We start from the raw sequence: 27,483 nt of genomic DNA on the forward strand, positions 1-27,483 counted from the left end.
TACTGAATTGTCTATTTATTTAACACCAAATGGATAGAATAACAAATGAGGAACTAAATTGAGCAAAAATACAAAAGTCAGGGACTAAATTGAGCGAAACACAAAAGTCTGAGATGATATTAGGTCACAATAATCGTTTAAGACGAAATTGAGAAAAACCAGTATAGTCGAGGACGATTTTGGGTATTAACTCTTTATTTATTTTATTTTGTGAAATAAGGAAGAGGATGATTATCTTAAATCATTCTTCTATTTTAGTTCAAACTTAGTTTTTTTATTTTTTGCTTTTTGGCTTTAAGTTGTATTATTCTTTTATAAAATTATATATGCAAATTTAAGGTGTATTGTTTTTTTTTACAAATACAATTTTGAATTGAATTGAAGCAATTTTAATATGGAATATTAAATTACCAACTTTAATATATTTGATAAGAATTTTGGCACAATAAATTGCAATTTTTTTCATCAAATAAGCCTAAATGTTGCAGCTAATATTGTGCCTAACAAATGCTATCGATTTTGATTATTAAAAAAAAAAAAAAAAAAAAACTGTTAGTGACGTGGTGTTATATTCCCTCCATTCCATTTTGTCTATCTATAATACGGAGTATAATATATATATCATTAATTTAATATTAAGTAAAATTTATATCACAAAATTTTATATACAAATTATTTTTAACAATTTTTTGTAATGATTTCTGATCCAAACTGGACCAGACAAGCATATACACAAGAAAATGAAAAAAAAAAAAAAATTAAAATAGAATACTCTGTTTTATGAGGGAGGAGAGGGGAGTATGAGAATATGAGAACCTTGAAGCAGCAAATGATGAGGTATATGTAACACAGCATTACTCACCAAAATTCAGCCTTTGTGAGTATGAAACAATCAACCTCTTGGACAGAGCAAAATACAGATTAGTATACAACTCAGCAAACCAAAATGGTTGCCAGGAACTGGGAAATCAGTCACTAATAATGTAGGAAAAAGTTATTAAGGTGACCACAGAAATGTTTTTGGTCTAAATTCAGATATCGAGTCTGTCGCCTACATCCCTTCAGAGAAATAAACTGCTTGCCTAGTGAGGACTTGACTCAAAAGGTGCCTATCATAAAGGCAGTGAATTCCCTGTAATATATACAAAATTAGTGCAAAATCCCACTGTTGACGTATATAACACAAGCATATATGGTAAAACAACAAAATGCAAGAAATATAGTAGTAGGAAATCAATCATTAGTCTTCAAAGCCAAAGATAGGATATTGTCACAAGAAAAGTATAACTTCTGCATGCCCTTACTTGCATTAGTATACATTGTTCCACACAATAAACATATAAACAAACCATATAACCTGAAAATCAGGTGCTAGCAAATGCCATTATTTGGTGCCTTTGGAAAAAAAGACCAAGACTTCTTTCAAGTAAGGTTGGATGACGCAAAAGATGTGCTTCCCAAGAATATATAAAGGAGGCACTGAGGCAGCAAGCCAATTGAATTATGACCATGTTTCAAATTTCAATACCTTTATATCAATCCCAGCCCAAACCAAATGCAGGGTCATTATTCATTTTACACCTTTTTTTTTAGTTCTCAACATAATATAATGCATGACTTTGGCGTATAATTTTAACAGTGAACAGAACTCTCCCATTGCTCTAATTTTAGCACTCCAGCTGCAAGCTTCCTTTACCTAACACAAGGTAACCCTCTATGGTACATCAACATATATAACATCTAAAATTTTTGCAGTCTATTCCCCATGCCCCTTCCCATTCCAATTACAATTTATAACTGAGCCTCAAGACGTTAAAAATAACGGAATTCAAGACAGCTGACCCCAGTAAGGCAGTAACCTCAAAGGGCAATTAAACCACAATTCAAAAGACAGACCCAACCACCAACAAGCAGGTAATGAAAATAATAGCCACAAATGACAACTACCAAGATCTTTCAACAAGTAATGATACTTGTAAACATACATCTACAGAGTACGAATGTACAATTAATAGAGGTTGGGAAAAGGATAGAGGTCCCCAAAATCTAGGGAACGTGAAAATACAGTTAATTTTAAGCAGGTTTCAGGCGCTCCCCACATAGCTTTTTTCTGACAAAATAGTATAACAAAGTAGAAACTTCCAGGCAATCCCAAGATAAACTGCAGTTGTAGCAATTGACAAAATAGTTTAAAGTTGAGAGAAGCTCTAACCCTATACCATAATAGACCTTATACCAAAAGGTTCTACCACAAGCATTCGAGAAAGAATTATCCAAATTCAAATTTCAAACTAAAAAGTCTTCATCCTTCAATGCCTAGTATACATTTGGTACTACAGATGTCACAGAACCAAATAGCTTGAGAGAGGGAAAAAAGGAGAAAATTTCTATAACAGCAAAACATCGAACATCTCCTGGACGCAAAAAATATTCCAAAAATGAAGCCAAAAACGTTACCTTGAGGAACTAAACTCCAGCTATGCGATTCAATGGACAAGCTGGACTTCAGTCGAGCTGAAGCTATGGCACTGTACAGTGGCATCATCGTCTCCACACCACTCAATTCCACGGGTAACCTAATTTCCATTTCAATCACAAGCACAATAAGCATCTCAAGCTCCGCATTTCCATGTTTGTACGTATACATGCAGAATAACATAAAACAGATACATGAATCATGTATGTATGCGTATATACCTGGAGATTCGGGAGAAGCGTTTGACAGATGATTGGGAGGCTGACTTGAGGAACGATGTATCATGCGACAGAGAAGCCGACTTGTTGATCTTGAGAGCTACAGGCTGTAACCGAGAAGATAATCTGGAGAGCACTCTCGAGGCCGCCATTGAAGAAAAGGTTTGGAGGTAGATGCTTGCAGTAAGGGGGCTGAGGAGAGCGACAAGGGTTTCAAAATGGTTTAGTGATACGGCGTCGTTATTTCTCATTGATTCAAGAGTAGTGATATGTGATATCAAGGTTCAAAATACCTGCTAGGTCCCTGTATTGTATCGTTTTGTTCAATTTAGTCATGTACTTTAACTTTATTCAATTTAATCCATGTACTTTAAAACAATTAATGACAATACTTAACACTGTTTAACATAAGTGTCAAATAGACTCATCTACTACTGCGAAGTGTTCAATTCCCACCACAAACTAAATTAAGTGTCAAATAAATCCACCTATCAGCTAAATTTGTTCAATTGACATTTTTTACAGGTTACTAGCAGGTTGCCTATTTAATTATTAAAAATAAATAAATAAATAGAATAGAATAAAAAATTAAAAAATTTTTAAAAATTTTAAAAAAAATTAAAAAAATTAAAAAATTTACAAAAAAATTAAAAAATATCAGCCGCCGTTGATATTTTTTTTAATTTTTTATTCTATTTATTTATTTATTTTTAATAATTGTAAAAAATGTCAATTGAACAGATTTAGCTAGATATACTTATTTGACACTTAATTTATTATTTTATGATGTGGCATAAAACAATATGATTTTCGGACCTAAAAGGATTAAGGACTCGAACCTACTACCCCTTGCATAAAAAATGAGCTCTCTACCACTAAGCAGCACATTAAACTTGTTTTATGATAGTTAAATTTATATAATAATAGATATTCTCCTGAAATACTAAAGTATAAAAAAAGAAAAGGCATAATATAAATTTAACAAGCCAAGACTTTATGGTTTAATGGCATCAAAGTTACACTTTCATATGGGAGGTCGTGGATTTAAGCCTCAGGGGGTGATATTTACTCTTTGTGCTCATTCAAAAAAAAAAAAAAAAAAAATTAACATATTTAACTTATACTAAAACCTAACCAAACAATATATAGAATATAAAATCTGTATGTATTCCTACCCGTGAAGTTTAAATTTCTTCTTATATACGGAGTATTTATTTTCATGGGCTAAATATACCGTAAAATTATACATTTTTAAAAAAATTTTAAAATTTCACATAAAACTAACCAAACAATTGGAAAAAGAAAAAACTAAAAGCATATTAGAAAATGATACAAAATAAAGTACTTAAAATTCACATAATATTTTAAAAAATTTATTGTGGCAAGTCTACTAAAGTATAAATAAAATATACATTTTTCTTTTTTATACTTTAGTATTTTAAGATACTTTTAATTATCTTAAAATAAGTTTATTGTGTAGCTTGATGGTAGAGAGTTGAATATTTAGGCAAGAGTTTGTGGGTTCAAGTCTTCTTTTTTTTTAGTCTGAAAATTATATTGTTTTATGCCACATCACAAAATCTAACATGGCAATTGCAATATCACAAAATCTAACATGACAATTTCAACACCACGTGGGAGACTCTTTATAAACGTTTTGTGATCAATTTAAGCTTGTATTAAAATTTTTTAAATAACTACATTATTATCCTACTAGCTTAAAAAATATTACTCCGTAAATGAGTAAAATACTATTCACATCTTCAAGGAACGCTAAATGCGTTAACGCTTAGATAAAGTGAATGGAAGGAACGTCGACGAAAACTTTTTTACTCAAATTATATCAGTGATCAATGTAGTAAAAAAAAAAATCCTATGGGGTAGATTAGCTCTTTATGAATGGTGCCCAAAATAATAAGCACTGCTGCATCAAAGAAAAAGCCGAATGAACAATTGCCTAATGTTACAGGATGCATCAGTGCTGGGCAAATCTGAAGCTACATCTCTCCCTCTCTCTCTCTATACACTCTCTTTCTCTATCTCTCTCAGTTCTTTGGTTTCTGATCCCCATTCTTGGCTGCTGGGGAAACAACAGGGTGGGGACTACTAACACCACCGACACTAGTCGAGGAACTTACCGTTTCAGGGGCTCTCGATGGAGGCGGAACAGTTGCCATGGCCACACCGTTGCTATAGGCTTCCGGTTGAGTGCCATTGTTGATGATGACGCCGCCGCCTCTTTGGTAAACCGAGTCTGAAGCTCGGGCCATCGATGAACATTTTGTTTCTGTAGTGAAGCAATACATGAATGTCAGTATCAACTCCCACTAGAGATTGGCCCTATGACCTGTAATACAGAGGGAGGGATCAAATCTGAACCTGATGGTATTGAAATCTGAAATGATTAATTAGTTTTTTAAGATAGAAACTTGCCTTTTATTTCTCCCAAAGTAATAAGTCTGTTAAGACAATCACGAAACTTCATCAAAACAATCCTCTCCTGCTCTGCATAGGCTTCTGTCATGGCTTTCCCATGAGAAACCTGAGAAGATGTGTTGCAAATGCTTGTTGATTCATTAGGGGAACCAGCAGCAGCAGCAAACACTGTGTCCTGCTCATCGCACATCAGTGCCAATGTTCCCGGAGACATTGGCCTTTCTTTTGACACGTCGGCACTATCCGAACTGCGCTCACTTGTACCTTTTTTATCATCTTGGCTCCCACTCGAACAATTGTCAGCCAAAACCTTCCCCATACAACCTTTCTGATTCTCTAACTGTTCTTGAGACAATGAAGGAGCAGATGTTTCTCTCTGGTCCTCTCTCGCATTCTTTTCATCTGGAGGCATTACAATAATTTGTAATCAAAAAGAAAATTTAGTAGGTAATATAAGAAGAGCAAAATCATCAAATTTTGTTCACAACACAACTCAACGCCCTTTGACTAAAAAGTGGTAGAACCATTTGTCTTTAACAATTTTGCTGTTGTCAATTAATCTGTGCAACTACTTTCACAATGAGAGAGAACGTCATTATTATGATTCAGGACAAAGATGGGCATCTAGTTCTTCTTAAACAAATGAACCAAGGAGTAAATGAGGCACTTTAAAGATAAGAGAAGAACAAGGAAGGAGGAAGGTAAAAAGATAGGTAGGACAGCAATTTCATATATGGTAGGGATTTTTAGATAATTTGACCTGTACCCGTCAGGTTTTTAACAGTACCACTAGGAAACCCTGTTGTTCCAATAATTATATCACGATCCCCAACCACACAAAAGTGGTGATGATAAATATTATTCAAGAAATGGCATAAAAAAGTGCTTATAATACACACTTATACATATGGAAAATTCTACAATGCCTCTTTCCAAAAATGGAACAAGTGAAGGTATTTTGGTAACATCAACAAGGTTGAGAAAAGAAGGAAATGAAGTAACAAGTGACAAAAAGTCACCCCCCCCCCCACCCACCCAACACACGCACACACTTTTTTTCCCTTGTTTGGCAAAAAGACATGTTATAAGCTCCCTAAACACGTGTGCACAAAAATAGATGAATAGAATTACAAAATTTGTTATGACCAATGAAAAAAGTTAAAGTATGATGGTAATTATTTAATAAATAGTAAAGACGATTTTTAGTGAAGAATATAAAGGGGTAGAATAGGAATATTAATGTAATTTTCCCCTTCCCATCAAACTTGATTTAAGCCCTTGGTATATATAATTATAATATATAAATGACTTACACAAAGAAAGGTTTCGATCATTTTAGTTGGCAACTATATTTACCTGCAAGCATCTTGGCAGCTTGTCTAGAAGAATAGACCAAAACTGAACAAAGCTCTTTCACATCTAGTGGTTGGATCAAATCTGCTAACAAAGACCTTCAACAGCAGTAGATTTAGTCAATTTACTTGGCATGTATTAGAGATTTAAAAGGACACTCTAATGTATTTACTTGTACCTGTAAGTAAATTTTGAAGGTCCCATTGCAGCTAAATTACCAACACGAGCATTGGGAATAGAAGACATTGAAGATGATGGTACAGAAGATTTAATATGGTTCGCCTGTAAGTACCAAAAACACATTTAACACTTGTTAGTAATATTATGAGTTTGTCTCTGAGCTAACTGGATGTTTTAATTTCTAAGGAAAAAAAAAAAAAAGAAAAAAAAAAAAAGAGTATCATTTAAAGTGAAAACTAATATGATTATATGAAGCATGCTATAAAATGCAACTAGCATTCAACCAATTAACCAGTTAGTAATATTTCAAGCTTAGAGGACAGACATTATCCACCTGCGGAAACTGCCCAAATGTGTGAATTGGGTTCTTCATTGTTGACCCAAAAAAGAGCTCCTGACCCTTTCTCTTCTTGTTAACTGGAGGAGACCCATAACCAGATGCCCCAATTGCACCAGTTATTGCAGCATTTGCCGCTTGCTGCAGATATGCCATGTTATTGGCATGATCTCCATGGAAGAGAGCCTGCCTCTCTTCACTTCCTTCAAAATTTTTGCAGTCCATGCATTTGCAATTTTCTGAACACAGAATGTTAGCTTGGAAACACTCACAATACTTCTTAAGGCACCCTGATTTTTTGCAGTGGCATCCTTTGTTATGTTTTCCCAAAACTAAACCATCTCCAGCTTCCTCCTAAATTGTAAATGGTAAAACATAATTAGAAAGATCAACTGTGTAATAACAATTACTTTTTTTATACATCAATTAGGAATTCACTTTGGCTTTGAGTTATGACAGTACCCTATTGTCCCGGACTCCATGGGGACTGCTGGCAATTTTAGGCCTGAATGCATTTGGATTACGCTCCAATGTAGCTTCAACAGCTTCTCGTCTGGCAGCTTCATTTTCAACATTATTGTGACAATTTACACAGTTGCACCCATCGCAATAAATACCTGATGCAAAGCATTCACAGTACCTGATCCGTAACAAAGAAAAAACAGAAAGGAAAAGAATATCATATGTCTGTCATGACTCTCAAAACAGCAAAGACAGAAATAATCCTTATAGAAGTTTCATTAAATGAATCGGAAGAGAGTAGATTTAACAATTGCAACAACCAAATTGCAAAATGAGGATTATGTAGGTAGGTCCTCTCTCCCAATGTCAAAACTCAGTAGTATATATACTACAGTTTTCTCCATCAACTAGATGAACCAAACCAGGATTAAAACTGGTTAAGTGATTCACAAATGTCGTAACTACAGGTTTATAGAAAACAAAAATAATAGCACCCTATCTATCTTTCCATGATTACCTAAAAACTAAATGATCATCAACACAACCAAAGCTTCCCTTATGTAGTTCCGTTTCTTTTCTCCATTATTTGTGATAATAGTAACAGACACAGCATTGATGAAACATAACAAACAATAGAATTACAAGTGGATGCTATGTTCTTAATGAATCAAGTAGCAACAATTGTACGCAAAAGTTTTTATGTCCTACTGAGACATCTCTAAAGTCTAAACTAAAAATAACATCAGATCAGCATATCATAGATTTCATAAAAATCTGTCTTGAAGGTTTATTCAGTTATTCTTACACCTGTAGGCTAGTAAGATAATCACATTGTATGCCCTGGTCAAGTTTATGTTAAAATGATAAAATCAACAGAACCGTGACAAAATATTAAAACAAAAACATACTCCCATAAGTTGTTAAGTTCCAAGGGACTACAGTTCCTAATGCTCACATACATTGATTAAACATTTTATTCTTATGTGAATACACCAATTACAGTTAGAGGGAATTATCAACTAAAAATCGGTGGTTATGAACAAAATGGAATATACAAAAACTTATTTTATAGCAATAAAAGAATAAACTGCTCAATGGTAGAGCAGGCAAATAATTAAGTACAAGCATTGCATTTTACTATCTTTTGAAATTGACAAGTATCAGCTTAAATTACCTATCCATGTTACTGCATTCTCATTGAATAAGTGAGAAAAATAAATAGAATACACAAATGAGAAACAACTTGGTCAATATAAACCTGAAACACAAAGGCAAGGCATAAGAAAGAAGAAAAAAACACAAAGGCAAGGCATAAGAAAGAAGAAAAATTTTCTCAAATAATTTGTGATCTTTTTCCTAGGTGCATACTAGTAACAGTGATCTTAGTATTGATAATAAATTTTTTAAATTAAAATAATTTTAAAAATGAATCAAAACAAAAACCAAACATGAAGTTTAGACATTAAGCCATTCATTAGAGTCCCCTTACACTTCATGTCAATACATGATATAAATATCATCTCATAGCAAACATTAAGAACTATAAATAAATGGTCTCTGCCTTCCCCACCTTTCAAAAAAAATAGCATTACTTATTTTTAGAATCTAAGATTGCGCCGATGGGCCAAACCACACTAAAAGATTGAATCCAATCAATAAGCTAATGTAACCCATGGCCTTATAAACCAATATGTTTCTCTCTTATTTTTCAATGTGGGACTCTTAACACTTATTAATCAAAACTTGAAACTCAAACCCGAAAATCAATATCTAGGACTTTAAGGGTATATTTTTACAACTTTAAATGAGAATTCTTATCTTTATATGGAACGTTATATTTCCAATTCGCGCCAGATATGTGGTAATTATTTGCATACCTAACACAAATTCAATGTGAGACCTTCAAGTACATGAAATTTTTACAATTACTTATTGCATTTCTAAGATCACAGGAGTGGACATGCACAAGCACATCCTTTTGAGAGCACATATGCATCTTAGTTAAATACAAAATTTCTAACAGCACAAATCCACAGCTCCATTCGAGCACCAGGAAAATAAGCAAACACAAAATAAATGGAAGCTCAAACATTACAATTTCTTCCATTATTTCTCTATTAGGAATTACCGAATTACAATAGGCACCTACAGACCAACTTCCACCCATTTTAGGCTACATGTTCAAGCCATTACTATTTTACCAAGTAAACGTCCTCCTTATCAAGGAACTTACCTCATGCAACATGCAAACCTTATTCATCAGTAATTCATTACATGAAAAGATCATTGAGACATTAAAAAAACAAAACAAAACAAAAAACAGAAACAAAACAAAACCTTACAATTTCAAACATCGAGAGTGTTTGCAATTACACTGCTTTTGCTTCTTTGGAGTACCATCTTTTACTTCAGCAGCACTTTGCCTTGGTCTTGCCCTTGGGGATTCTGGTTTCCTGGAAAAGTAAAAGAAAACAGTATGACATAATGGACAAGGCAAAATAAGGCTGGAGTTTCCCCAAAAACTGTATTTTAAATGTTTAATAGCTCAAAGGAATGAAAAATAAAAATATATGTGATTCCATAGTTTGTGTGACAAAGAAGAGATCTTGTTTGATTTGTCATCACCAGATTATAATTAGCTGGAGTTTGCTAAAAAGGACACAATAATAGGTAATAGATTCATGGGAAATTCAAACATGTGCATGGAATCAACTTCTTTGCAAAAGGGAACTGCAAGCAAATCAAGAAAGTCATTTCAAGTCCATCTAAATAAATGTGGGTAGCACAGGCGGCAAATAGAAAGTTGGAAGTGAAGGACAATGCTAATCCATAACTGACTACCAACTTCATTAACAGCCTAGCCAAATATGCAAGCAGTAGAACTCTCATTGACAACCTTCAAAGTCCAATTCGCTCTGGTAAAATTTCAGACATATCTTATCAACAAAGGGACACTGATATAGCAAGTTTCACCCAGCCTTACTCCAAAAATTAATGCTTTAGCACTATATAATCATACTGCTCAACTACAGATCAAGGGAAATGCCAATGAAAGCTTGCATCTTTACAATACATCTTAACGAAAATTCCTTCAATCAGTAACTGTAAGAGTGCTGAATTTTAATTGATTAAGTTATTCAAACAAATTACAGAACTTTGTGACAAAACGCAAAGCAGAAATAGATAAACGAGGTTAAGTTTAGGAAATAGCATAGCACACCTGACCTCCAAGATCCATTTTTTAAAAATAATTATGAAATTTTACTATAAATAATGCTATAACATATAATTACAATGACTTACAGAGGTCGTATTTGAGGAAGATGGGGCGGAGCAGGGGGTTGCTGCATCGGCATCAATAGTATATGTTGTTGTTGTGGCTGCGAGTGTAGCTGTAACTGTGGTCGTGGAGGGTGGCTTGGCTTCACCATGAGCTGCGGCTGCAATTGTGGCCGTGGAGACTGGCTAGGCTTCCCCACCTGCGGTTGAATCTGTCCATGATGCTCCGAGAAAATGGCCGCCGCAGCACTGCCATCTCCTCCTCCACCGCCGCCGCCGCCAAAACTAGTGAAATCCAGCTGCCTCGCAAGCTTCTTTGTCGGAACATCCGGTGAAGCAAGTACCGGCGTCAAGGCCACTGTCGAAGCCACATCCGGCTGTGACCTCTTTGGAGGGAAATCCCCTCCCTCACTTTTCTCCATTCAAAACAATAATAATTCGCCGCAGAAAAAAAAAATAAAAATACACAGATTAAATTAAATAACACTTCACAGATTCCCCACTCCGAAACTCCCAGAAATTCAAATTCCCAATTCCAAAACAGTATTTGGAAATTTCAAATTCGATATCGAAACAGTGTCATCACTCATCACGCAGCTCAGATTCAAAGGAGAAAAAAAAAATCCTCCGAATGTCGGCTTCAAAATCTTCAGTTTATCGACCTCAATCTACTGAAAAATCGATCTATATAGCACACAAATACCCGCGCAAATCCTTGTATGCGTGTGTATGTATATGCGGAGAGAGAAAATGAGGGATTTTCTGAAGAAGAGCAAGTAGGCTTGTCTCTCGCTCCTCCTCCCTCTCTAGCTTTTGAATTTCAATTTCATAATATTTTGACGGTCAGATGGTGCGACAGCCTCATCGTACGGGCTTTATTTGGGCGTTTAATCGATGGGCGAAATTCATAGAACTTTCGAACGCTGCTTTTCAACCGTTGGATTGAACGAATTTGCAATGAGTTTAATGTGTGCGGGTGCACGGGGGGAGGAAGTATCCACTGCTCGTGCGTTACTATCAAGAGTGGCAGGTATCCAATAACATCGCGCCACGTTTCCAGTGTTTTGTTTTTACTTTTTACTCTTTTTTTTTTTTTGTGTTTTTGAACAGGGAACTAAAAGGGAAGCAATAGTAACATGAGACAATAAGATAGCCTTTGGTTGGAATGAATGAATTAGAAATGAAAGAAATTATAATTTGATATGAAAAGAATATGTGGAATAAAGTAGAAATTTAAATTAAGTTAGTTGGTATGGAAAATAAAATTATTATGATTGAAAATGAAAAAAAATGGTATACAAATTAAAATATCATCATTTAGAATAATAATAATAATAATAATAATATCATCATTTACAAATGGTATACCAAGAATAGTAGTGTCATCTCATTCATTTTTTCCTTTCTGACAATCATTGAATTACAATTCATGAGGAGATGTCCACGAATTGTAATTCAACAAAATGATGGAATTGCAATTTCCACCAACCAACCATTGTAATTGGAATGGGCAAAGAGTTGTGGTGGAATTAAAATGCAACTCATGTCTATCAAACAGTCTATGAGATCACGACGAAGTCATTTGTAATGGACGGAAGTAAATGATTTCATCCCAACATGTAACTCAGTTGGTTTTGAGATGTTAAATTATATCATGTCATCACTTATTTGAAATAGTAACAAATATGTCATCATACCCATAATAATTGACAATCAATGTAATTTAGCTCATCTACAATTCTTGTAAAGGACAATAGCTTAAAAGGTTAGTAGATAGTATGGGGGAAGAATGAATATGTTTATTACTTTTACAAAAATTTAAGTCTATATGTTACTCCGTATAATTTATACTTTTAAAATTAGAATTAGAATTAAAAAATTTTAAGTTTATTACATATTTGTATAATTGTTAAATTGTATGGAGTATATAATCTATACATTTAGAAAGTTAATATTTATGCTTTATAAATTAGAAACTCACAATTTTAAGAATTAAAACTAATAAAAATTATAAGCTCACTAGTTACAAAGAATAAATTTAAACGAATACATAAAGATTATTGTAGTTCATCGCTAGTATGAGTGTGGATTCATTATACAAGATTTTGAGATTTACTTTATATGTAAAAGAAGTTTAACAAATATATCTTTAAGTTACAAAGATAAATAAAACGTAATAATACGAAATATTTTATTTATTTTTTTTAAAAGAGAGATAAAAAATAATGTGAAACTGGTCAGGGCCGCCCACATTATATGGAAGGTGGCTCAGCAAGACTCCGTGTATAAGATTGTGTCGTGTCTAGGTTAGGTCATATGGGTTATGCTTGTGCATGTCCAAGTATATCTAACCCACATTATTATCTCTAAAATTAACTATATTTCTAGTTATCAATTATATAGGTGAAAAAACAAAATATTAATTTTTCAATGACTTATTAATTATTAATTATATTAGATAAAATGAGTTGACTAACAGACGAAACCAAATTAAAAAATGGATGATTTTTTTTTTTTTTTTTGAAAGGAAATGGATGAAATTTAATATTAAATGTATCAATAGTCCAAATACCAAAGTGCCAAAGTCCAACCAGCAAATTAACAACCTAATTTGCTCAATGCTTAATATAAACTAGCAAATTAAACTCCTTGAAGACATCAATCAACAAATTAACCAAACTTATTTGAAGAGTAGCGGAGTACGTGGTTGGATAATGGGAGGTATATGTGACATTATTTCTACTCGTTTAAAAGATTTAAAAAAAAAAAAAACAAAAAATTAATGATATTTTGGCGCTAAAGAGTAGACAACGTCGTTGAAGTGAGGTGGGGTTTTAGAAAACGTGCTTTTGCTGACAGACCTGTGGAATTGTTGGGTACCGTTACTGTATTACACAACAAAAAATTACCATTTCCCATATGATATTCTGTATGTCTGTATCAGTGTATCTTGCATTTGAATAATCAAAATAATAATAATAATAAAGCACTCATTGAACAAAACGAATTAGTTACACTGAAGCACACTAGTTGCTAATAAATTTAAAAAGAGTTTTTATTTAAAAAAAAAAAAATCAATAAAAGGGGCAGCAAAAAGCAACAATTTTAGAAGGTAGGTTTGGCACAAAGCGGACGAAAGTGCAGCAAAGAATCCCAGAATTACAGCCAGCAAACAAAATCATGAGAGGTTCCCCTTCCGCAAACTATAAGGTGTGCGTCCACTTGGAACCAAACAACAGTCTAAATATCACACAAATAATAACTAAGGCATCATGGCAATCATCTCCGGCCCCTACCTGCAAACATATTGCGACGGTAGTCCTTTGCCGTTGCCTCACCTCTGATTGGAGAACGGCTCCTCTTTCTGATATCACGAGCCCATTGGTCACGACTTGGCATGGCTGGTACTGGGGGTGGAGGAGGAGATGGCAATCGCCTTTCATAACCTCTCCTTTCAGGTAAGAAGGTCTCCCTTCCACGATCTCTGTGGCCCCAATCAAGCGCTGGTCTATCAAACCTACCCCTGCCCCTAAAATCTTCATCCACAAAATCTGCCATATCTCTGCGCAAAGGGGGATCCGGGAACCTTCCTTCATATCTTGGATGTGGAAAACCAGCTCTAAAATCTCTAGGATCATCCCTAGCCCACCCACGAGGAGGGGACCTGTGGCCATTAATAAACCTTCCGGGAGAACGGTCCATTGGGGGCCCAGGAACTCTTCGAAGAGGAGGAGGAGGGGCATAGCCTCTCCTAGGACTCCCAGAAGATGCATAACGCAAACTCTTGCAGTTGTTACAGTACTCGCGTCTTGCAAAGTTCAAGTTGTTGCACCTGAAATATCAAAGAAACTTTGTAAGAAAACGAGAAGGCAGCTCAAGTAAAAGCAAATAAATAGGGAATGGTGCGACTTACAAATGGCATATCCAGTCACCTTCTCTTGGCCGTACATTTGGATTACTTCTAGGCACATTTTCCCCTTTGAATGAACCAGGAGCATTACCAGGGCGATCATAGCTCCTACCAACAAACCTGTTGCTCTCCCTCCCTCGTCCATAAGGGGGTGAGTAGTCTCGATATCTACCAGGATCTCTCCCATTGCCAAATCCATGACCACGTGGTGGACCACCAGGGTGAACAAAATCTGGACTGAATTGACGATCTGTATTTCTATGGCGCACAGGAGAAACAGAACCTGCACGCATTCTATATCCTGAAAAAAGCCAGCGAAGCTCAGAAGATAAGAAACACGGTATCATAACCAAAAACTAGTCCAGTTCCACTTATATTAATGTGGGAACCCATGATATGACAATCCGCTATGCCTGCAACAGTTTGCCTTTGTTGAGGCCATCATCTTGTCAAGAATAACAGAAAACAATAACATGAATTGATCTCAGCGAATTACCACCTTGAAATTATTCCAATGCAACTGTTTAGTGATACCGGTAAAAACAACTGAACCCAAGAGTATCCACACCTCAAAGTCAAGTAATCATGACCCTTTAGCATGTAACAAGCACAGTTATTATGTGTGAAGCCAATGCCATTAAATTTTTAACCCATAACACAGTTTAAATTAGGTTCCTCTAAATATCCCATACTAAAAGCCCATATTTGTCGATTCAAAGCATCAACCCAGATAATTCAACTAATTATTCATTGGCAACCTCATTCCAAGTGTTAGTAAACCAAGTGTACAGCAGAATTAGTTAACCACAATAGTCAACAGTCCACTAAAACTAAAGTCTACATCCTTTTTAAAAGAAAGGAGCATAGAGATAACCGCTGACCAATCAAAAATTACAAAAGAAATGAACAGAAAAGACTGCTACCAACCACAGAGATAACTACCCTTAGGTCTTAACCAACCCCATTCAACAACCAACTTAGTAGTTAGTCAAGGATATTGAAATGAAAAACCCTATAGCTTTCCAGCAGATTCTAAAAGAACAAAATAGTTTTTTCCACAAATTTAATTGTAACCAATGCAGCATCTCTGTTGTGAAATACCACTCCTCAGAAAGGCTAGTAAGCACAATACAAACCCTATTTAAGTTTCCAAATAGATGGAATTAAAAATTCCCCAATAAAGCACTCTTGCTTGTTCTGAAACTAAAAACTGCTACAGGCAGCAAACGAAACATTCATTAGTCACCAGTACACCCAGGCCCAAATAACACATGATCCGATAGCAGTAAAAGAATGTCATCCACCCAAAACCCACCGCACCAGTGATGGAAAGTATCTCTTCACTTATATTTCATCTGTCACCGCTCATCATTCTTATGGAGTTTCCACCAATAAGCTGTTGACAACCCTGACTTTTACTGCTAATTATTACTCTGTAGATTAACCAATGGCATCATTGAAGTTTCCAAATATCTTACCATATCAACTTCCATGGCAATCACAAATTTCTCAAAGCCATTAAGAAGACACTCTTTGAAAACATATTAAGATAGCGGGCATCTTCCTTTAATAAGTCTGTAGAGCGAGGGAGCTTTATGCAACCAGTCAGCGACTTCACATAACAATCTCAAGATCTTAACAATATCTTTTCATGGATGTAATCATAGATTATCATCAATAAAGATCCCATGAAATTCCAATACCCAGATATAGTTACCAAGTTATGACTGACCCACAGGTCATGCACATCTGTCCTTCAAAATCATTTTTCATGTGCATATTTAACAATTCAAAACCCCTAAAATGAATATTTTCACCAAATCCTTCATCAATACCCACACTAATGTACCTTCCTCAAGACTCAAGTTCTTGCACCAGGCAACATACACAGCTGTAAAACACAGTAACAAAATTATTCACATCTCAACACTCTGGAAATGACCCTTAACAACAAGTGAAGGAATCAAAAAGGTTGGACACTTTTGTAGCATATCTGACACTGGCAAACTGAAAATATAACTCTTACTTTGTAAAGGCATGCACGCATTGCATGACTAAAATCTTTCATGCAGAAATGCTAAAGATCTCACTATATACTTCAAAATAACAGTCTACCACAATCAAAACACAAGATAGGTTATGGACAAAGATTGAACATGAAATATGGAGTTAACAATGAAGTACGAAACCTATTCACTATAGCTTTACTTTATAAGACATTTGAATCTGCAAATAAAGCACAACAAACTAGACTCTTATTCAGAATATACACCTTTCCTATGGCTAAAGAAAGATATGATGGTACTGAAAGAATATCATATGGAATACTTGGCAGAGATGAGAAAATGCCTTATGATTTACGAACACAAGTAGCAATTTAAAGCGTTATATTCAGTAGAAATATTTTACCTTTATTTCAGGATTACATGCATTTATGGTGTCAAAGTACTTGACAGGATATTTTCAGCACATCAGACAACTAGATGGATATTGGACTATAGCAAAACATATCGCAATATCTGACTTTTAACAAAAGATTATACTTTTGAAAATAAATTTTTTTTGTTTTGTTTTTAGTTTCTTTTGTGTGTGTGACCTGTGCACTTAAGATGAAAATTAAAGCATATCAGATACTTTAGGCACAAAAGCAAAGTCAACTCGGAAAGCTATATCCTTTCAAATGCCAAAATTCATCGCTTTAATCCTGAGTCAATGGAGTTTCAGACTTACTGTGGATTACATATTTAGACCTAAATATAAATAAATAAACCACAAAAAATAAAATTAAAAATCATTTACAAAATCAATAACTTCCGCCAGCATACAGGAGATGAAATTAGATTGGTCCTATGGTCCTTAATGCTTCAATCCATGATTTGTAACAGAAAGGACCCTGTTAAATAACTACCTTTCTCAACAAAGAAGATGAAGAAGAGAAGACAAATATGATACAAAAGATTCTTTTAAATCAGTAAAACATCACAATTTAGCATGCAGGACTTGAGATGCTAATTGCTAAGCACATCTGAAAATCCGATTTGCATAGAGTATTGAGCAAATTATTGACAGGTCCTCAATGATTCATAATTTATGCTAATCCAAAATTCAAACCAACAGAATTCATGAATCCAAAATTGACTCGGGCAGAGAGGTAGCAAGAGAAATATAATGGACAATTAGTAAAAGACGAACCATGGCCGTCCGGCAATCGATTGGAGCGAGAATACGGAGGTAGATTCCGATGGACCTCGCCAGTCTCGTAGTCGGTTCCACCGCCTGCGCCGGCGGCCGCTCCGCCGCCGCTATCAGTGGGCCGTACAACAAGGCTGCTGAGGTGCGGCGTCGCCTGGTCCTTCTCTCGCGACATCTTACTCTCGTATCGCGTAGTGTGGGTCGTACCGATGATGCCCGCTGCGTACTGAAAAATAAAAATCAGAATAAAATATTTTTACAAAATTCTTTAATGGTTACGACTTACGATTCCATAGGGTACTCAAAATAGGAATAAACCATTAAAAAAAAAAATCTTAAAAATTTATGCTTCCAACTGATTTGATTAGTAGGAAAAGAATTTTTTTTTTTTATTCAAGAATTTTAAAAAAAATTAAATGATCATGTTTGGTTGATAAAAAAAAAAAAATCGTTAAAAATTAAATTTCTAGATTATGAAGAATTTAAATTTACCTTAATAAACTTTTTATATTCATCGTAAAATTTGGCCCTATTACATTGTAGTATCTGTTCACAAAGAACCAAACACAAAAAACCAATAACGCCTCTACTGAGACTTGAACTCGTAACCTTCCAAATGAAAGTCCAACCCGGGTACCATTAGACCACATAGTCTTGGTCAACTTTCTTTTATTTATTTTGCATGAAATTTAAATTTCATATGAATGGCTCTGGTTAAGCTTCACTAAAATCCATATGGTTACTAGTTTTTTGGAATAAAAAATTATCCCAATTTTGATTTCAAAACATACAAATAAATTTTATATACACGTATATATAGAAAAGTTCAAGTGAAAATAAATTATTATGTAAAAAGTGATTTGATAGAATTATTCCTGACTGAACCGTATCGTATGTGTGATCGGTACAAAGGTTTCTCATCGAGTGAAGCCGTATCTGAGCATGACCGACTTCCTTGCGCGTTGACCCAAGTACCCAACCTATAACAAAAACCGAACAAAATTTCACTCGCCAGCAGAGTACTCTCATTATTTCACCCCAATCAGATCAAGTCGGGACCGACCACTTGACCTACGATGCTTGGAGCTTTAAGCTTAGTTCCTTCAGCCAAGTTTAATAGTGGTGGGTCCGAAAGAGTAAAAAATCTCAAGACATGTGGAGGGACCATCAAGGCCTTCGAGCTTCCCATGTACATGCGCTCCACGTGCCACAGATGTTGAGAGACTACATGTGTTCCCCGCACCTCCTATAAATACTGCATTAGATGCAATGACGGTGGATTTTGAGATTTTGCTACCTAGCCTTACCAAGCTCGGGGATCTATAGCTTCACGCTATCATCCGAGCTTAAGCCTTAAACAAACGAGCAGATAAGAATGAGACCTCAACCCGATCCGACCTCGTAACTTATACGTATTTGTATGAACCATCGTGTTTACCACATCACTTTTTGCACCGTCCGTGTGGATTGGTACAAAAAGTTGTCCGTACACTGGTAACTGATTTACATCATGTATCCTTACTTGGACTTCTTCAATGAGCCCGAGGCGAAAGATAGTAGCTCAGATTTGCGGTCACACCTGAATGTTAGGATGCACCTCAATCAAACTCATCCAACGAGGGTAGCATTGGGGGAAGCGGTGCAAGTGATTAATCAGGGGCCGACGTTCCCCACCACCCCCATCCAGATGCCTAATCAAATTCCCGTGAACCCCGCTGGGGTGCCGAATTCGACATTTCAATGGTGGTAGAATTCGTCGTGATTCTATACCCCAGTCTATCTGTACCAGCCGGTCTCGACTATGTACCCATAACCGATGTATATGACGACCCCAACTGCACCAGAAGTGGCGCCTCCGGGGAGCTCGTGGAAAGGGAACCTGAGCTTTGCCGTGCGCAGTTAGAATGAAGAGCACCCACAAGTCACCATGAACCTTTCCCTCAATCTCGCCCCCTGTTGCAAAACTCGATTAGGTTCGGTGGAAGGATTAGAGGTAGAATCCAGGCCAAGGAGGAGTGCCTTTGACTGCATTTGGCCACCTATGCGTGAACGTTTGGGCGTGCAGGATGAAGGGCGAATGTCAGTTGACCGTCCAGTCGGAATGATAAGACCATTATACCCTTGCTATAAAAGGGAAATAAATTTTTGTGGTGAAAAATTGACGGAGATTTCACCGAAAGGACTATTTGCACTAAGAAATTGATACCCGTGAACTAATTATACAAGTTTTGAAAGTTATAGATCAAAATTAGTAATTTCACAATATTTGTGTGATAAAAAATGGAAAAAAAAAAAAAAAAACTCAATAAAATAAAAATAGATCTAAGCCAGGATTTATTTGTCACATCTACTTTTGCTTTAGATAACAACTAGTCGGCGAAGGAAACAATTCCGTGCGTTGGGAATCTCGTCGCTTCCCGCACTCTGCCACGCGTCTCATTTCGCGCTATCGGTCGTTTTACAAAAATGACAAATCTAGCCCTGGAATCTAACTAATACTACGCCGCAATACAATTATGCCGTTAATTTCGTCGTCTTCCTTCCCACAGGAACAGGTGTCAACTGTCATTGATTTTCATAAAAGCAAATTATTATAAATACGATTCTCCATACATTCATTGATACAGACGCGTTGTAGTTGTCGCGAACAGGGGACGCAAGAACTCTACCAGGCGCATTTTAGCACTCACCATCCACATCTCTTCCTTCATCTGCTCACACACACACAGAGATGAGGATGTGTTAGCAGTTTCCGGAGCTTCCAGAAGAAATAATCTGTAGAGTCGTGTGTAAGGACTTCTCAGGCTTCGACAAAGCGTCGCCGTTTTCTCGCTTTCGGATTGGAAATCCGTGCTGCTCCGGTCGTTGAATGATCGGAGGTAATCGAACTCTAAATCGTTAACATTTTTCATCGATTTCTCGGAGCTGTGCTATTTTTAATTTTTATTTTGTTCTGTGTATGTTAAGATCTGGAATCGCGCCTTTTTACAGCTTCCGGTTTTGTAGATTAAAACCCCTGCAAAAAGAAGAAATTATAATAGTGCTAATCACGATAAGTTTAGAGATAAGAAAGAAAGGCATTATTTGTTCAGATTTCATTGCTGTAGTTTTAATCTTTAAAAAAAAAATTTGCTGAAAAATGAATACTACTCCGTGTCTCCGTATAAGGTAAGATAAGGAGAATCTAGTTTTAACTAGTTTTAATAGTTCCCAAGATTTCATTACTCCATTGTTTTCACGTTTGTCCGCTTTCCACAGTCGGGTTAATTCAGGGGACCCAGCTCCATAATGGTAAAATGCACTCCTCCTTCCATAAGAGCAGCAGTCAGCTCTTCTTCTTACATAAATTGCTTCTTCTTAATTGCATTAGTACTTCTCCTTCCATCGGCCTCTTTTGGGGATGTTGAGACTAAGGGAATGCCATTTCTAGAGAAAGTGTGTGTAGTGTCGGTCATGATTTTGTACTGAAATTGCGAACATCCGGACTGATCATACTCAGGTTAAATGTATTGGGCATGTCCATGTGATGGGTTCCGAAGATCAGAACCAAATTTTTTAAAAAACATAATTGGTTCTGAATCATGGCCTATTCAAGGCATGACTATGGGTTTTGTAAGAAACCTTGATTTACAATTTAATAGCTCGATTTTTATTCTTCAATCATGTGTGCTTTTACAAGACTAAGCTGCTAAAGTCTGCCTCTGACAATATTTTGGTGCTACTGTGACAGTTCCGTTGAGTTCTTGGGATTGCAGGTTTGGAGGTAAAGGAAGGGAAGTTGTGGCATGCTTGTGCAATCACGTGTTTCCTCCTCGATGTATAAGAGAATGCCGTCGAGAGATTACATGAATGTCGATGATTTTGAAGCTGATCAGGATGATGATTTAGGTATTTCTTTTCATTCAATATCCTATTGCATCATGTTCACTATTGATGCTGGTTAGTGTATCATTCATGGGGAAACTGCTCCTTGTGTTTCAGGGTTGTAACCATACATGATCAAATCTCTGTAGAAATTAAGATCTTACTACTGCAATATGCTGTATGAAATTTTGTGCAATCTATATTGTCATGGTTAGGAATTGTCAATTTAATGTGACTTCTAAAACCATTAAAATTTTCAAAAGACATGCACAGACAGGCGCACATGAGCAGCAATTGCATTAAGGTCTATTGCTCTTTTCTTGTAAACTGCCTAAAGCTTTTGTATTTGCTTTTAGGTTTCCTCCAGAATGGTGCTCAGCAAGAGATGTCAAATCCCTCCTGGAAATATTCGTGTCCACATGTACTTGTGGCAACAATGGTTTCATTCTTGTTTGGTTATCATCTTGGGTTTGTTTTTAAAATCTTCTTTTCTCTTTGTCTGATCATGACCTTGTTCTTACTAATTTTCCATTTAGCTTAAGGAATAAATATTTTTTTCCTTCCTTTGCAGAGTAGTTAATGAGCCACTCGAAAGCATTTCCATTGATCTTGGATTCAAAGGGGATACACTCGCAGAAGGTTCAACTCCACCAAATCTCCTCAGAGCTTTCTGTTTCAAATATGAATTCAAGTCTGATGTTTGCTATGAGTGTAGGTCTGGTGGTCAGTACGTGTCTTGCTGGTGCTTTTGTTGGATCTTTGTTCAGTGGTTGGGTTGCTGATGGGATTGGGCGCCGTAGGGCTTTTCAGTTGTGTTCTTTGCCCATGTTTATTGGTGCTTCACTATGGTAAATTTCAAACCTTGCTTCAATTGATCTATACTTGAGGCACATGGTTGGTATGTGGCTGAAACTAACACATGCATTTCCAGTGCAACAAGTAAAACATTAACAGGTATGCTCGTGGGGAGGCTTTTGGTAGGAATAGGATTAGGTGTGGGCCCACCTGTTGCCTCTATGTACATTGCAGAGGTAAAGAAACTGCTGACATTATGCATGATGAAAATGCAGTCTATAACTTTCTTCTGTTCAGATCTAATTTTGTGGTGATCTTTTGCAGGTCTCTCCTGCTCATGTAAGAGGTACTTTTGGGAGTTCTATCCAAATAGCAACATGTCTTGGACTAATGGGGGCTTTTGTTGTTGGGATGCCGGTTAAAAGCATAATGGGATGGTAAGAGAAGTTTTGAAGCTAGAGTTTGCTGCACAACTGGAACTTTGAAGTTTGTGACAAATTACTTACATCATCACCATATCTAGTTTAATATGCATATACTCTTAACATGCACAGGTGGCGTACATGCTTTTGGGTATCTTTAATTCCTACTGCTATACTTGCACTTGGGATGATCTTCTGTGCTGAGTCCCCTCATTGGCTTTATAAGGTAGATTATTTTTTTTTTAAAGGTTTTTAGTTTTGTACTTCTACAGTTGCTCTAATCGCTGAAGGCTGCTAGTGGATGGCTAAGAGTATTCTCAATGATGCGTAATCTTAAGAGCTAGAAATTGGAAACTTATTGACATCTTTGCTCAAGTTTTATTCACCAGCGGGGTTCCTTAGCAGGACAGTCTTTGATGTAGAATTCAAAGATTGCAGAACAAAAAAGCAGTAAGTCTGTGAATAAGTGAACTAGTGAAGTAAGAAGAAGAGAACAACTAGGGTGGGGTAAAATAGTAATTCACATATATCATCTAAAACAGTCTCCAAAATAACATATATTAAGTAAGTATTTATTTATGACAAACAATAACAACAAAACCCCATTAGTTAGGCATGTGTACCCAAAAATAAGATAAGTTATATCACATTATCAATCGATGTTGTGTCATTCAAGATTTTCAAAAGTAATCTTTGGTTTCTCCTTTTTGTAGCAAGGTAGGCTTGCTGAAGCTGAAACTCAGTTTGAAAGAGTACTAGGAAGTTCCCATGTCAGAACTGCAATATTAGAGCTGTCCAAGTTGGACAGAGGGGATGAGAATGAAACTGTCCAACTCTCCGAACTGCTTTATGGTCGACATTCCAGAGGTTCTCTTCTGAGACTGAAATGCTTGCTCTCCTAATTCTGCTGCTGCAGTTATATTCTCTTTTGTCTCTAGATCCCATTCTTCTCTGCCAAAGACTTTGCGATTTACTCAGTTCTTTTGCAGTTGTTTTTATTGGATCAACCCTATTTGCTTTACAACAGCTATCTGGAATAAATGCTGTGTTTTATTTCTCTTCAACTGTATTTAGACGTGCTGGAGTATCCTCAAACCTGGCAAATGTTTTCATAGGAGTTGCAAACTTAACAGGTAAATTTTCTTCCTGACTAGCACCCCCCCAAAAAAATAAAGAAGTCACCTTTTTCCTTTGTTTGCTTTGTTCCTCTCTTCCTTGATCTCCATGGTTTTATTGCTTGTAGGCTCAACTGTTGCGTTGATTTTGATGGACAAATTAGGAAGGAGAGTTCTCCTCCTTTGGAGCTTTTTGGGCATGGTATACTTCATTTAGATTTCCAAAACTTCTCCCACATTTCTGTTCAAGTGTTTACGGTGATTAGTACAACTCATCAATTAAACATATCAGTGTTTGCTTTCCCTTTGCGGTGCTTATTTAGTCCAGCTTATTTTGTGCTCATCTAGCCCAAAAAGTGGAAGCTAGGTCAAACACTGAAGTTGAAAAATAAAGAAAGAAGAAAGCTTTCAGTAGTAGATAAGAGGAAAAATCATCTTTTTCAAAAAGCTCCAAGTTTGAGGCTTTTTGAAAAAGCCTCTTTTTCAAGAAGAAGCCAAACAGGCTCTTAAATTAACTCTCCATTTAAAATTTTAACTCTGGGACTCTTCTATGACTACTCAGGCTGTATCAATGGCACTTCAAGTTTTTGCTTCAACTATTGCATCAAACTCTGCTGCTTTCTTTCTTTCTGTTGGCGGCATGCTCTCGTGAGTATTCACTTGCAGTTCATAGTGATGACCTTTACTGCATGTTAATGAAGCGAAAAGAAAGTTCAAAGTAATAACAGGAAGGGAAAAAACGACACTATTAGCCCCTGAATTGTTTCACTTTTGAAAATTTGGTCCCAGTAAGTTAAACAAATTTAACCCCTTAATTATTCATAATGTTACACTTTTAGTCCCTAGTGTTATATAATTGTCAAACTCCATTAACATATGAGGTTATTTTTATCATTTATAAATTATAATCAATATTAACTGTTAAAAATGACATTCATATGGAGAGAATGAAACTTTAACCATGGATATTGATTCTAAATGACAAAAATAACCTCATAACAAAGAGTTTACTAACAGATTTTGATAATTGTATAACACCAGGGACTGAAAGTGCAACATAATGAACAATTAAGGGACTAAATTTGTTTAAATCAATTAACAAGGACCAAATTTCCAAAAGTGAAACAATTCAGGGGCCAAAAGTGTTGTTTTTCCTAAAAGGAATATGAACTGAAGGCATAGCTTCTTGGGAAGATATTTGTGAATGTGATTGCTAAACTTAAACAATGTAGAGATTGATCAATGTTGTCTCCATGCAGTCCAACCATATTGAGAGTTTTGTTATTGTTCATTGGTAGCTAGAAGCTTAAACCATCAAACTATTGTTGACTGGTCACTACTTTGTGCAGTTTTGTCTTAACATTTGCCATTGGTGCTGGTCCAGTTCCTGGTCTCCTCCTGGCTGAAATATTCCCTAGCCGGATTAGGGCAAAAGCTATGGCATTTTGTATGTCAGTGCATTGGGTAATTACAATGTCATAATCTTAATTGCCTCATTTATCCTTTTATGTGTATACCAATATACAAATCTATCTTGCTCTGGGAATGAGCAGTGATGCGGTAGGGTAGGGTGTTTCTTTCTTTTACTGGTGCATTTTATTGTCTTATCATATTGTGTTAGGTGTTCAATTTCCTTGTTGGTTTGCTCTTCTTGCGTTTGCTTGAGAGTCTTGGACCCCAGTTGTTATACGCTATGTTTGGTGCCTTCTGCATGATGGCAGTGGGTTTTGTGAAGAAGAATGTGATGGAAACCAAAGGAAAATCACTCCAAGAAATAGAGATTGCTCTTCTCCCCCCAGAATAGACTATAGAGGTAGCTCTTTATTCTCTAAGATTGTTGAATTTCTCAACTCAATTTATCTGAACGAGCTCGATCTCTGTTTTGTCAGATTGATATGGTCATAGACTGTAAAACTGGTGACACGTGAAGTAGAGGCCAGAGGGAGGCATGTACTTGTATTTGGGCTGTTTATACTCAACTTGTCCAGCGTTGCTGTGAGCATGGTTGTCTTACACTCTTACCTTCAAGTCCATGTTATATTGGCTCATAATGAGAATTTGTACATTGAAATCTATGTATGCTGTATGTAGTATGTACCTTGATTTTCAGTATGTTATATTCCATTTCATGAGTAGTATTTTTTATGCCACCTTTTCCAGACTCGCTGTGATAATTAACGGCATTTTTTTTTTGAATGATACTGACTCTTTTACAATGTAATATCTGTTCATAACTACTTTCTCAACCTACTGAAGCACAAAGAGTCAATAACGTCTCCACTGAGGCTCGAACTCACAACCTCCCCCATATGAATTTTTTTTAAGACAAGCAAAATGAGTTTTACTAATTCAACACATTAAAAAGGGATGAAATTCACAAGTTTATTAATTTAGGTTGTCAAGATTTTACTAATTTAGGTTGAGATTGAGTTGAGTGTACCATTCGGTTAGGCATTTGCTTTACTTACCCCACAAGTTTGTTATTCACTCCATAAAATTGAGTTTTTGTTGGGAATAACATTCAAGAGGAGTAATGTTTGTGTTTTGCCTTGCTACTTGTCCCACATTGTTTTCCTAGAGACTCTTTTTCCATCATTTAAATGCCACTCCTTTTGGAGTCTTTGAAATGTTTTCAAGGGAGAGAAAAGGGAGGAATTCCCACGCGCGCCGCTCGCTCAGCTCGGGGTGTGGTGGGGTTGAAGTTTTACGTGGGATTATAATTTTTTGTCCGAATTTTCAGCTAATTTACACATACAGAATAATTCTACGCGGTCAGAATTATTCTTGTGGACAAGAGGCATTCTAGTGCGTTAGTGGGCACATCTGAACGCAACTTGCGTTCTTTCCCCTTTTTTCTCGACTTCTTGTGGCTGGTACAGGGGAGACAGGTATTCTCACTACTATAAATACCTGTCTTCCCAGACCTGTATTTTTACACCTGAAAAATAAGCTCTTAAGCTATAAATACTGTGATTGCGTATCTCTATAAGTGCAACAGAGTTACGTGAGTACTTCTGTGTGAGCCAGTTGAAAGCTCCCGGGTTAAGACTGCACAGTCTCCGGATATAAGCTTTTAAGGCAGTGTCCTGCACACGTCACAGAAACTATCCTACATATATCCCAGCCTATATCAATTGTAGTCCATAAAATCTACGACATTTTTATAAAAACCACAACAGTTAAAAGCTTATACATATAAAAATGAAGATGTCGTCCCTCCTTTCCAAGCCCGCCGCTGAACTCACGAAGATCGAGCCGCTGAACGGTATAAATTACCAAAGGTGGGCTGTGAAGATGATGGTGCACTTCGAGACGCACGAGGTCGATTATGTGCTCAGCGGCTGTCCTTTCGGTCAAACCGCTGCAGCAACAACTCCAACAACACCAACCCCGGTCGGAGACGAGATCGAGATTGCTTCGACCGAAGAAACAATTCCAGATCCG

The 27,483-nt window shown here is 36.2% G+C and overlaps 4 protein-coding genes across 9 annotated transcripts; 1 reads left to right on the top strand and 3 right to left on the bottom strand.

The window, feature by feature from the left end:
• Nucleotides 1–817: 817 nt before the first annotated feature.
• On the bottom strand, nt 818–2,960 carry LOC109186481. Its single transcript, XM_019336475.1, has 3 exons — nt 2,698–2,960; nt 2,458–2,576; nt 818–1,132 (listed from the first exon to the last, which is right to left on the bottom strand). The coding sequence occupies exons 1-3, from the start codon at nt 2,943–2,945 to the stop codon at nt 1,113–1,115; spliced, it is 387 nt and encodes a 128-aa protein (XP_019192020.1). The 5' UTR covers nt 2,946–2,960; the 3' UTR covers nt 818–1,112.
• A 1,542-nt stretch (nt 2,961–4,502) lies between these two features.
• On the bottom strand, nt 4,503–11,549 carry LOC109186478 (protein tesmin/TSO1-like CXC 5). 3 transcript variants are annotated; one of them, XM_019336469.1, is made up of 8 exons: nt 10,766–11,549; nt 9,805–9,915; nt 7,463–7,640; nt 6,989–7,354; nt 6,662–6,765; nt 6,487–6,581; nt 5,128–5,532; nt 4,503–5,041 (listed from the first exon to the last, which is right to left on the bottom strand). In XM_019336469.1, the coding sequence occupies exons 1-8, from the start codon at nt 11,161–11,163 to the stop codon at nt 5,022–5,024; spliced, it is 1,677 nt and encodes a 558-aa protein (XP_019192014.1). In that variant the 5' UTR covers nt 11,164–11,549; the 3' UTR covers nt 4,503–5,021. The 3 variants fall into 3 exon arrangements, with proteins under 3 accessions (XP_019192014.1, XP_019192012.1, XP_019192013.1); XM_019336467.1 differs by having other exon boundaries at nt 4,503–4,981; nt 10,766–11,548; XM_019336468.1 differs by having other exon boundaries at nt 4,503–4,981; nt 6,998–7,354; nt 10,766–11,163.
• Nucleotides 11,550–13,826: 2,277 nt separating this feature from the next.
• LOC109186480 (RNA-binding protein EWS-like) lies at nt 13,827–18,082 on the bottom strand. 2 transcript variants are annotated; one of them, XM_019336473.1, is made up of 3 exons: nt 17,844–18,082; nt 14,655–14,952; nt 13,827–14,573 (listed from the first exon to the last, which is right to left on the bottom strand). In XM_019336473.1, exons 1-3 carry the CDS (start codon nt 18,016–18,018, stop codon nt 14,021–14,023), a joined length of 1,026 nt encoding a protein of 341 aa, XP_019192018.1. In that variant the 5' UTR covers nt 18,019–18,082; the 3' UTR covers nt 13,827–14,020. The 2 variants fall into 2 exon arrangements, with proteins under 2 accessions (XP_019192018.1, XP_019192019.1); XM_019336474.1 differs by having other exon boundaries at nt 14,655–16,542; nt 17,844–18,061.
• A 2,357-nt stretch (nt 18,083–20,439) lies between these two features.
• On the top strand, nt 20,440–26,191 carry LOC109186479 (probable plastidic glucose transporter 2). 3 transcript variants are annotated; one of them, XM_019336471.1, is made up of 15 exons: nt 20,441–20,722; nt 21,574–21,731; nt 22,064–22,175; nt 22,279–22,346; nt 22,423–22,555; nt 22,639–22,738; nt 22,827–22,939; nt 23,057–23,150; nt 23,638–23,791; nt 23,914–24,057; nt 24,168–24,241; nt 24,602–24,687; nt 25,389–25,503; nt 25,661–25,852; nt 25,929–26,191. In XM_019336471.1, exons 2-14 carry the CDS (start codon nt 21,629–21,631, stop codon nt 25,841–25,843), a joined length of 1,479 nt encoding a protein of 492 aa, XP_019192016.1. In that variant the 5' UTR covers nt 20,441–20,722; nt 21,574–21,628; the 3' UTR covers nt 25,844–25,852; nt 25,929–26,191. The 3 variants fall into 3 exon arrangements, with proteins under 3 accessions (XP_019192017.1, XP_019192016.1, XP_019192015.1); XM_019336472.1 differs by having other exon boundaries at nt 20,440–20,722; nt 22,284–22,346; nt 25,661–26,191; XM_019336470.1 differs by having other exon boundaries at nt 20,442–20,722; nt 25,661–26,191.
• Nucleotides 26,192–27,483: the final 1,292 nt, after the last annotated feature.

This window comes from Ipomoea nil, unplaced genomic scaffold (genome assembly GCF_001879475.1).
Source record: "Ipomoea nil cultivar Tokyo-kokei standard unplaced genomic scaffold, Asagao_1.1 scaffold1407, whole genome shotgun sequence".
NCBI classification, from domain to species: domain Eukaryota; kingdom Viridiplantae; phylum Streptophyta; class Magnoliopsida; order Solanales; family Convolvulaceae; genus Ipomoea; species Ipomoea nil.

Bases quoted from the DNA above. Each gene is read 5' to 3' on its own strand.
- LOC109186481 (XM_019336475.1), bottom strand. From the start codon at position 2,945: ATGAGAAATAACGACGCCGTATCACTAAACCATTTTGAAACCCTTGTC. The intron at 2,577-2,697 runs GTATATACGCAT...AATGGAAATTAG, and splicing joins CGCTTCTCCCGAATCTCCAG to GTTACCCGTGGAATTGAGTG. The intron at 1,133-2,457 runs GTAACGTTTTTG...TATATATTACAG, and splicing joins CTGGAGTTTAGTTCCTCAAG to GGAATTCACTGCCTTTATGA.
- LOC109186478 (XM_019336467.1), bottom strand. From the start codon at position 11,163: ATGGAGAAAAGTGAGGGAGGGGATTTCCCTCCAAAGAGGTCACAGCCG. The intron at 6,582-6,661 runs GTACAAGTAAAT...CTGCTGTTGAAG, and splicing joins CCTTCAAAATTTACTTACAG to GTCTTTGTTAGCAGATTTGA. The intron at 5,533-6,486 runs GTAAATATAGTT...TAATGCCTCCAG, and splicing joins AGCTGCCAAGATGCTTGCAG to ATGAAAAGAATGCGAGAGAG.
- LOC109186480 (XM_019336473.1), bottom strand. From the start codon at position 18,018: ATGTCGCGAGAGAAGGACCAGGCGACGCCGCACCTCAGCAGCCTTGTT. The intron at 14,953-17,843 runs GTTCGTCTTTTA...GGCTTTTTTCAG, and splicing joins TCGATTGCCGGACGGCCATG to GATATAGAATGCGTGCAGGT. The intron at 14,574-14,654 runs GTAAGTCGCACC...TTGATATTTCAG, and splicing joins GGTGACTGGATATGCCATTT to GTGCAACAACTTGAACTTTG.
- LOC109186479 (XM_019336471.1), top strand. From the start codon at position 21,629: ATGCTTGTGCAATCACGTGTTTCCTCCTCGATGTATAAGAGAATGCCG. The intron at 21,732-22,063 runs GTATTTCTTTTC...ATTTGCTTTTAG, and splicing joins TGATCAGGATGATGATTTAG to GTTTCCTCCAGAATGGTGCT. The intron at 22,556-22,638 runs GTAAATTTCAAA...ATGCATTTCCAG, and splicing joins TTTATTGGTGCTTCACTATG to TGCAACAAGTAAAACATTAA.